Genomic DNA, 11,256 nt, shown 5'->3' with positions numbered 1-11,256 from the left:
TGCTAAATATAAGTATTTTTTAAAATTCGTCATCTGCCTTTGTTCTCTCTCTATCATCATCATAATAATATACAAGAATAATTTTGTTCTCTCCCGCATCGTCATGAATTGTAATGTATCGTATTAGGTTTTGATTTTATCCGTCATAACTATTCTCTCTCTCTCTCTCTCTCTCTCTCTCTCTCTCTCCCTCTCTCTCTCTCACACACACACACACACACACACAGACACAGACATATTACCATCATCATCAATGGTTAATCAGTGGGATAAAGTATCAGTTATTCTCCATTCCTACTGGGTTTTTTTTCTTCTCTCAATCATTATCATCATCAACATAATAAATAGTATATCTTTCATACAAGTATCATATTTTCTTCTCCACTATTATTTTCTGTTATGAAAAAAATATCAGTACAAACAAAATATAATCTCTCTAGGCGACGACCTCTAGAAAATCGATGAAACATATTTATTTTAATCTACCGGGTCCAGCATCCGTCTTTGAAAAAATGTGCTGTCGTCATCAACCGTTATTTCTACTATCCGAACTTTAACTACATATTTCTGTGCTGCAAATTTATATAAAATTATAAAATGATATAATCTGAAATAAAAGCAAGCTAAACATTTTATCTTGTGAAATTACTTTCATCATTTTATTCAGCCCGTGGTAGAATGGGCTGCTTCCGTCTGGTGGATTCTAATTGAAAGGGTTTGTGACCGTAATGGGAAAATAAAGGTTAATTCGCCGAAATGGATTAATGACATGGTCGTCCGAAAGTTATGCGTTGGTACGTCACCGTATTTTGAATGTATATGTGTAGTTTTTCAGTCCTCTTGCGATTCTGAAGCGATGAAAGACGCGTGAGAAAAGTAGAATCGAGTGGAGGGTTGTGGTCACGCTTGCACTCCTCGTGTTCATTTATATTACCAATAAGGTGATTTCATGTTGTCAGAGGTTTCGCCGTACTTTATTGATAAAACATCAGACTCCTTTGGTACGAGCAACGCTATTTAATATTTTAAATAATATGACATATTGCGATACTGAACGGTGTTCTACATATACTATTTAATGGACGTGGCATTATTAAGGTCCTGGAGTATGGATGGAGTGGACTCAATGGTCAACATGTAGCAGAAGTTGTGGTTCCGGATTCCGGTATATTGCCAGGTTTTGTATTGAACCGCATACAGAGAAAGAGAAACACGATTGTCTTGGGCAGGCTGTGGACAGCGAGAGCTGTGAAGTCCTGCCTTGTGCTGGTAATAAACTTAACGATCGTATAATAATAACTAACATTTAGCTGCCAATCTTGATCGTAATATCAACGATATGTTACTATAATTTTGCATTTCCCACTATTAGCTAAATAAGCAACATCGCGATTAGTAAATCAGTATATTTTTATTTACCAATATTAGTGGTGACCAAAACGTGTCACCATCTGTAATATTTAATTAAATGTGTGTGCTTTTGTGTGTGTGTGTGTGTGTGTGCGTGTGTGTGCGTCTGTGTGTTATTTGGATTTTTAAGGTAGCTTTAAAAAATGTGCAGTCATATCACTACGATGTCTAATACTAACATCTTAATGCTGAACGCCTAGCGAGGCAGCTGTTAATACTATTGTTATGTCTTTGCTATGACTCGGCCAGGTTTCGAATCCGCAATTTCTCTCATCCGTGGCGGACGCTCTCACCACTAGGACACCATATAATTAAATACTGGTGCTGTCAGTGACGACATATTTGATGACAATGATTCAATCAAGTGTTCTACATACTTGCGAAGTTCAAAAAAAAAAATCCCCAATATCTTTCTTATAAAAAGTCTACTTCACTCTTTACAGATTCACAAAGTCATGAGGTTCTATAAAATAAATCACATACCTCACGAAGAGTTGTAGGGAATCCTGGAGATTTTAATCGATTTTCGAGCTTCGTGACTTAGTGAATCCTGTATAAACATAATATGACGTTCAACTCTTACAGCTACAAATAGTTATAATAGTAATAAGTGACTCATATACAAAAGACTATAGTTTAGCCATTTTCTTAACAATATTATTGAAAAAAATAGCAGGGAAGCATGAATACGTAGGTAATTTCGGTCTTCTATGTTTTGACAATATTTTAAAGATCGGTTAAACTGAAGTTTTTGTATATAATTTTCAGCAAGAATGATAAAAATATGTGATCATTAGGCTATACAAAAAGATGCAAAATTATTTTGTTATTAAAAGAGTAAGGTCTTCATTTTCTTTGTTTATACATCTGTATAATTTCATTATGATCCTGCATAGTGGATGGTTCCTGGTCTGAGTGGAATGGATGGAGTGGATGTATCAGAGGACTACAGTCTCGATCAAGGGAGTGTAATAATTCAGCTCCACTCTTTAGTGGTACGGATTGCCAGGGAAGCAATGTAGACTTTAAAAATTGTACTGGTAAGTAAGGCCATTTTGGAGCGTTTGCAATAAATAACATTTAAACCCTGTAACTGTAGTGGTTTACCTGCCTTTTATCACATATTTGTCAAAAACATCTCTCACATCTAAGCACTGAAAAATAGTTTATAATACATCTACTAATAAATACCTTTAAAAAGATTTAGAAATATGCCTTACAATTTCTGTGGTACCCTTCGTAATGATTGAATACAATGGCAATGATCCACAATATGTCCCACCCTATACTTCATGTACATTTCATATAATAACGTTGAGTGTAAATAATGTCATCTATATCATTACGTGTATCTGTAGTGTGTGCTTATTTATGTCTGTGATTGAGGGTTGAGGACGGAGCCTTTGCTTTCCCAACCATTTATCAGGATTAAGTAGTAAAATAAAAAGTTTGTCAAAGTTTGAGTTCAATGCTTAACCTTGTTTATGAGTTAGGGAAATTTTCCATTAGAATTACAGAAAACTATGTTGCTGCCTGTTTTTTAGTATGTGAAATCATTTAGAGTTGTGCTCATATATAATTTGAGAGATTTTATTAAATTTAAATTATTCATTGGAATTACAAAGAACACATTGACATTTTGGACTGAAAAACTACTCTGTCGTTATTGAGAACTCATTGAAAAACGTACCGGATTGTATCATTGAGGTTCATCAGTATATTCAAGACTATCAGTACATTATGACATTCAAGGATATACGTTTGGAAGATTCTGTTCTTTTGGACTTATTATTAGATAATTAGGATTACATGGGATTTGACTTAAAATGTTGTAAGTCTCTTAAACTTACACTCTGTACTGTAAAGAAATATATTACGTTTAATTTACTAAACTTGTAGGTTTCGCTTCTTTCTCGTACGTAGTGTAAATATTTAAAGAAGTACAAAATATACCTTTTACGTTGAAAATGTTGTATTTACGAACTTCGGATGATGATGTTGATTATGATAAAGATGGAAATATAACCACTATTATTACGCCAACTGCTAGTACTATTTATAGTGCTGGAACTACTATTACCGCTACAACTATTGCTGGCGCTACTAGCACAAATCTGATTGGCTGTACTCGTAAATCCTCAAGCTTTTTATAATATTCACAATTATTGAATTCGAACCAATAATATTTTATACTTTCTGCTGTCACTCGTAGCAGGTCTTAACACAGAAGATGTCAATTTCAGTACCTTCCGCAGGGGACCGAGTGGCCAAGTGCTCTAAAACGCTCACTGTTTCAGATTACTGCTATGTCACCTTTGCCTGTGTCGGTTCGTGTCTCGGGCTCGGCCAGTGTGGGTATTTAGAATAGCTTGCCAGTAGCTTTCAGTGCAAAGAGTGTCAATTTTCCCCCAGGGATTTACCCGGGTTCTTTCTCCACCAGTTGTACTGGCCGCCGTGTATTGCCTATCGTATACTGAAAAATGGCGTTAAACTCTGCTACAACAACAGTACCGTCCATAGATAAGAACCGTCAATTGCATAAAAGAAGTATCGGAAAATGTCTCTCGAGCTTAAGATTTTACATACCATTTGCCTCCGTCGCGGACAATCGCGGATATATCTAATAATGAGAGAAAGTGCCATAACAATATACATAACTTAAGTAACCCCGAACTGGCGCTACTTAAGATATTTGTATACATTTACGGTGCTTTATCTCAGTATTATGCTGAGGAAATCATTGCTACATGCACTTCATATGGCCTCACCGAGACAATCAACAAGTGATGCCCTCCCCCGGGAAGAATACAAACATAATATACTTCGCTCTACCTAAATTACTAAGAACGCATAATCTGAGGAAACATGTGTATTAATTGACAGAGAAGTCGACGATTAGCGAATTGACAAAGGTTAGCACAAGGTTCCGTAGTCAAGGAAATACTATTATAAATGCTACTACTACTAAATCAATTACAGCACAATGTTTCAATTTATATCCGTATAATATTAATACCAGTTGGACTGAACATCAAATTGTTAAGCATTTACAAAGTAATATTTTAGCTCATTATCGTTAATTGATATAACTTACCTGTTACAGAGACAGCAACAGCACCGCACGGGAAATTAGTTCCGCCAGAAATATTTGGTCACACCGAAGCAAATGTTGGCGAAAACATCACGCTTTTATGTCTAACAGGCATTCCGGGTTTGACCGTCACATGGTATTACCTGGAAGTAATTATAATGTTTTACACTCTTTGAAGCAAAATATACATAAAACTATAAAATGTTTGCAGAAATAATCCAGTTTAATAATTAGAAATGTTCGAGAAATCTAACAAAACAAAAACAAGAAAAACTACATTTTGTTGTATTATATATCCATATTATAAGTCGCTCAGTTTATACGGCCCAAGAACTGTAATGACTTTAAAATTTATTTTGATTTATTTCGAAGCTCTAAAACCTAAAGTTAATACTAGATCAGAATTTTATTATGAAGCAATTGGTAACACAAAATCTATTATACAACATGTGTGGTAACTTTTCAGAGTGACCATCTTCCTGTAGGAGTAAGCCAGCCAATGGGAACAAATGAGCTAATTATTACTGGTGTCGATTCCAAGAACTATGGAAAATATACATGTGTCCTTTCAGATAGCAACAACACGGTGAAAAATCAAGTGTTTATTAACCTTCATGAGTGTACGTATCCTTCTGAACTATATATATATATATATATATATATATATATATATATATATATATATATATATATATATATATATATATATCGAACAATATTTAAAATGATTATATGTACATTAACCGATTAGTTAGAAATAGACCAAGGAGACCGTGTGAAACTTTTACTTGCTCCTCCTTTATGAGCCACTGAATTTTGCTATATATTTTATAACCTGGTAGAATTTTTTCTGATTGTTCGATTGAAAAAAGTCGGATGAGTATCACAAAAGATATACATTAGTCGTTGCGTATGAATGAAAAATGACCCTTACATAGATTTCTCCGACCGAAATCCAAAAACAGGACCATGAGTAAAGTCGTAGGTCATTCGTCTGATTGAATACAAGTTGCGGATAACAATGAAAATTCATGATGATATCCAGCACGAATATACGGAGTTTATTCCAAAGACCGTTTCAAAGTATCATGTTAAGAGGACAGACTCCTTTACATTGCTGATACCCCACAACATAGATCGTGTACCCCATCCCCAGAGCAAACATGTTGAAAATGTCAACAGAAAGGAGACAATGAACCCATCCTCATTATGTAGGAAATGTCGGCAAATGCTGGTCTCTCAACTACAAATTGTAGTCCAATCACACCATTCATTGTAATTATCCTTCTTTCGATTAGACTAAGGCACATTTGTGACTTTAAGGTAAATTGAATATCAAAGGCATATTTTTAACAACGGTCAAGAAATAAACACATAGTTTTATCTACAGGAGATGTAACGTCATCATTATTGAACAGTATGTACATATAAAGACAATATGATGTAAACGTAAGTTATTTATTTGTATGTAAATTGAGTGTTGTTTCACTTTTGTATCACAACGCTCTCCGTTACAAAAGTTGCGATACATTGACACAGTCAAGCCATCAGTACGTACGTGAGGTCGACCCAGAGACCATTATTACCTTCAAAGCGACTACGCCTCACCTCCATCTGCGTCATAATTTGAGAACCATACAACACTGGAATCCCTACAAGGCATGAAGCGATAAATTCACATGCTTAACTATCATGTATTATTCATGTAGTCTTTGTCATCAGAGAACAAACCACAGATGCCTAAATTTGAGAGGATAGGTAAAACTGCCTTGTGCGTGGATACTGTTATAGAAACGTAGAGTTCGATTTTATCGTCTTTATAAAACTCTTATGGAAATAAAGGAGCTTATGGTTTGTACGCTTCAATCTTCCTTGTTTTACAGCCGCACCGGTTATTCTGTCCTTGGTTAAAATTCCTAACACTGTTGCAGAGGGCGCCCCAGTCAAACTCAAGTGCGATGTTCTAGCGTTTCCTGAACCAATTATTAGATGGGGATACAAAGATGTAGGTTAAACATTCCTTTGATGCATACATCTTTCTTCACTTTCTGATATTTTATAACCTGTTTTATTTTTAACAAGTTAGATTTGCTCGGATTTCATTTAACAAAGAATACAACGGTATCACAAATAATTTATAGATGATAGTTGACCAGCTACGAATCGATTAATTTTTAATAATGTTCTTTGCGGAATTACTCTCACCACCCACTCTTTATTGACGTAATGATGCACATTGTTAGAGCTCAAATTGATTACAAACGTCTACTGCATTAAACGTTGCTACGACTGAGTACAATTATATTCGTACTGAGTACATACTGAGTACAAATGTAATGTAATACACTCTTTGCGAAAATAACCCAACAACACATTCTTTATTAACTTAATGATACACGTTGCTAGAGCTCAAATTGATTATGCACGCCTATTGTACGAAACGTTGTTACGACATCGTACACTTACAATTGATAATGTAATAAATTTTGCTTTATTGCAACAGCGACTGCAACTACATGTAATTTCACATCTAAAACAATGCAAGCATTTGCCTCATGGTTATTTTGGATATAATTGTCATGGTCACTAGTACTCAGTTTTATTTGCAATGATTACTCGTTTTTCGTTTATGATCTTTGCAATCATTATTACAATTTGGGCTTACGAATGCAGGCAATCACCACGCATAATGTAGTAGAGTTTATTTTATTACAAAAGCGGTCGTGACCGGAAACAATTTCAACATCCTTATTATGATAATATTTGTTTGATAAAAATTTGGTTGGACGTTCTTCTAGAAATGTTCCTGGCTTCTTCCTCCACCAAATATTATAGCCACCATTTGTAGCCTATCATGTGCACAAAAATGTCGCTCAACCCACAACTCTCTTCTCTCTCTCTCTCTCTCCCATTTCACCATTATATTCCTGTTATAAAAATTGTCAATAAAGAGTTTTGTTTTTGTTTTCTGATGGGAGTGTTTGAGGACATAGTAGCACACTAGTTATATGTCCTGCCAAGGGAGTCTGAGTAAAGACTCTTGCCTTTGAACACACCACAGCAGCCATCCCAATTTGATCAGATGATAAGTTTAAAACCTGTAAACTCTGATCGCAAGTCTAGTATGATACCCACTGCGAGATCACCGCGCCCAGTAACTGGATATCAAACTAAGCTGGATGCAAAAGTGCCTTGTTTTATGTTATCTGCTTTCAAGCGACCTTCTTATAATCAATGCTTCCTTTCTGTATGGCATGTCTTATACAAACATTTTTAGCTCAGCCTCTTTTCAATCCGCACGGATAAACTTTGCTCATCGTTGTGATCAGGATATACATACAAGTACACAGCGCCATGGTTTCTACACTGCTAGAAGTAATTATTATCGTGTGCAGTGTGTGCTCAGCCATTTAAAACGTCATCATCAGCAACATGCAGAGCCTGCAATACACTAGGGAACTTGATCATTGGACAGTTGATCACAATGTGTGCCATGATCTGAACAGCCCCACAGCAACAGGAAGAGTTAGTGGCCTGGCCCCATCGGGCAAGGTTGACTGCAAAACGCCCTTGTCCTCTCCGAAGGTGGTTCGGTGTGGTCCACCGATGACGTGGAAGGTTGAAGGCCGAGAGCAGACAGATGGCTCATCTACGAGGGAGTGGTTTACAACATCTATTGAAGACCATTCAACGCTACATGCTAGAAGTTAGTACGCATCCATCCAACATTTAAAGTTAGCAAAGCGGGTCACGAACAACAGGAGCTTACATGTAAATGCATTACATGAACGATGCGAAAAATGTACTATTTGCCACTCTGTAGACCTGAAACAATTATTATGGAAAATAGCTATAAGATAGTAAAGTCGATGTTATAGCGATTTTATATGCATAATTAGTGTTTAATAGTTTCCATTGAGATTAACTTGACGTAGATAATATTTATACCACTATAGTTTGTATTTTTAAATTATGAGGGTTCTGAAGGAACTAATTTCTTATAAATCTCAGAAAAATATCTTTTAAATATTACTAATCATTATAGTTAGATGTCTATAGCGGTGGACCTTCAGTTGAATGCAGTTGTGATATACTCTGTAATTGCATGCAACCGCAAACATTTGTTGTAGTCGTTATTACATTTTGCAATTGTATATTAAATTTGGGGTTGTTGCAACGCACGATAATTTCGAAAACACTCAATGGATGATGTATTTTCTTCTGCTTGTAAACACGGAGTCATTTTTGGCTGTAACTAAAACCATAAGGTCACGTTAGAATGTGTTTGTTTGTTTGTCTGTTCTTTTTTATGCCAGCAATCCCAAACCTAAAACTGTTTTCAGAGATTTTCATCAGTAATCATAAATTTTAGATGTTTTAGGTTAAAATTCTCCCTCAGTTCATCGTCATCAAACTTGCTACAGTTTCTTTCCGATGCTCTTCAGTTTATTTGATAGCCGCTTAAAACTGCACATAATTGCATGTAAACATTAAAATTTCTTATTGGTCTTCAGCGCTCTGGAAATGCGTACGTACCGCCACCAGTGTCTTACAAAGATGGCGGAAAGGAACTTGATATTGATTCATTCCAAAGCGTGCTGTATGGAGGAACCTGGACATGCAGTGCAATAAACAAACTGGGATCAGTTCATAGAGATATCGTTGTTTAACATTGCGTGACATGTACACTTTTGCCGATATTTTAAAAATAAATCGATCTTTGTTTAACACTGTGACTGCTTTATTGTGTTTGAAATATGACGAACATTTAAGTTTTAAATATAGATGTTTTCGCAGCGTAAAAATTGATATATTCATACACACAAGAACACAGCATACGAACGTGCATACACAAGATATTACGTTTTCTCATTACATGCAAGAACAGTTTAGGGATACATTGCTTGGTAAATCATTGTCTTTCAAACATTAGGAGGTACTCATATTTTTCAAATTCGATCTTAGCTTATCAAACATACATCAAAAGAAGAAATATAGGCAGTCCAAATATTATGTCTCTATCTGACCTATGTGGATATCGTTAAAGCGATGCAGTCATTCCATATCGCATTCCGTTTCTAGCATTTCACAGTTAACAATTGCTCCAAAATGTTTGTACTCAGTAATGAAGAAACTCAACAACAGTCATTACCATCATCCACAATGAAAGTACAAGATCTGAGTGATGACAATGTTACTTATGAATTACAGACAAATGGTGGTACGTTTAAAAATTTAAAAGTGATTTTTTGGACCAACCAAATTATTACTCTTTCCAATCATCTTTTAACAGGTAATACAATATCATGCAACTACTTAATTCTTTTATAACCTTAAACTATACTTTATTTACATTTTTCCAAAACCAGCAAGACACAGGCACAAACATACAAAGATACACACATATACAAATCACCTTCAACTATTTCTCTTTTCCAATGCTGTAGCATTTATTTTATGAAATTTAATGAAATATTTTCACATCTCATGTTTTTTTTTCTTCAAATATACTGGTCCCATGATGTACATAAATAAGCAATGCTAACAATGTCGCTTTTTTCTTATGGATATGTTCCAATCAATTTCTAGAATTCTAAAATTTCTGAATTTCTGCGCTTTATCTCAAGCCCATGCTTAAAACGTTTCGAGTATACACAGCTTTATACAACTATTTAAAACAACATCTAGGTCACTAACAAACACTGGAACACATTTATCCTCACATTTGACTCAACTTGCCTCATTTAGATAATTTTGAAGGACTCTCGTGTGGAGGCATTACAGTGAATAGCTAAACGTCTTTATGAAAACATGGTATAACTCTTTACTTTAAAACCACCGGCTGAAAGTTTGTCCTGCTTGCCTAGTTGGGCATCATACCCGACACGAACGTCACTAGAATTTGTAGAATTTCTGTTCAAATCGAGATTTGTATTATTAGCTTCGCTTTCACAAATCTGTAGCAAACCGCCATCAGTCGATATAATAATATACAAAGCGAGGATTTAAATTGACCTTGGTAAAAGAGATCTCACGCAATCGGATGAGCAAGATCATCAGCAGCAGAGAGACTGGGCCCACCAACTTTTTCGTCCAACAGGACCATCTATCAAAAACTCTTCTGATAGAAGTTCTTATTTCGCAAAATAAACCCTTCTAGCCAGAAACTATGATGACTAAATCCTCTTTTCTGGCCGGAAGGGTTATTTCGACAACGATAACTCGCTATAAAAAAAAAGTTTCTTCACGGGGGGGGGGGGGGGGGGGCACGACGACGACATTGGTGGCGTAGTCTCTCTGCTGCTAATCGTTTTAGGATTTCCATTGTGAATTAAAAATTCGGGTTAACAATAATGGCCAACATCGGAGAAGCACATTCTGCTAGGCTAGCTCGGCAGCGACTGGCGGAGATTGAAAAATTTCTTCCTGTGCGAGATAGTGTCAGACAAAAATTACAAGCACGGCAGCAAGCACAAGTTGAATTCACGGAAGGTACAACAGAATTATTTAAACCTGTCACTGCAGCTACTGAAACAATAAAAACTGCTATCGTAGGAAAACCTGATCCTGATAAACCGCAGCAAAGTCTTCTTCAGGCAATAGAAGAACTTAAGAAGGCTCAACCGAAACCGGTCAAGTGATTTAATTATAAAGAGGATTTCGTTGAAGGTTTCGTGGATGAAATTAAAAAAATTCCAGTCAGAAACAAAAATGAAATAGTTACTTTTGGTGCTGAAGCTGCTAGGGCTTATCAC

The 11,256-nt window shown here is 35.7% G+C and overlaps 1 protein-coding gene across 2 annotated transcripts in view; it reads left to right on the top strand.

Annotated features, from left to right (window-relative positions):
• The window catches only part of LOC149793549 (uncharacterized), a 38,529-nt gene extending 29,324 nt beyond the window's left edge, over positions 1–9,205 (top strand). For both annotated transcript variants that reach the window (XM_089966418.1, XM_089966417.1), the window contains 6 exons: positions 1,099–1,269; positions 2,307–2,450; positions 4,514–4,650; positions 4,968–5,121; positions 6,385–6,506; positions 9,016–9,205. In XM_089966418.1, coding sequence (XP_089822544.1) covers positions 1,099–1,269; positions 2,307–2,450; positions 4,514–4,650; positions 4,968–5,121; positions 6,385–6,506; positions 9,016–9,171 — 884 coding nt within the window. In that variant the 3' untranslated portion in view covers positions 9,172–9,205. The remainder of the gene's footprint in view (positions 1–1,098; positions 1,270–2,306; positions 2,451–4,513; positions 4,651–4,967; positions 5,122–6,384; positions 6,507–9,015) is intronic.
• The last annotated feature ends 2,051 nt before the right edge of the window (positions 9,206–11,256 follow it).

Source organism: Sinohyriopsis cumingii, chromosome 8 (genome assembly GCF_028554795.1).
Source record: "Sinohyriopsis cumingii isolate HCF-2022 chromosome 8, ASM2855479v2, whole genome shotgun sequence".
NCBI classification, from domain to species: domain Eukaryota; kingdom Metazoa; phylum Mollusca; class Bivalvia; order Unionida; family Unionidae; genus Sinohyriopsis; species Sinohyriopsis cumingii.
This window is presented reverse-complemented; position numbering and strand designations above follow the sequence as displayed.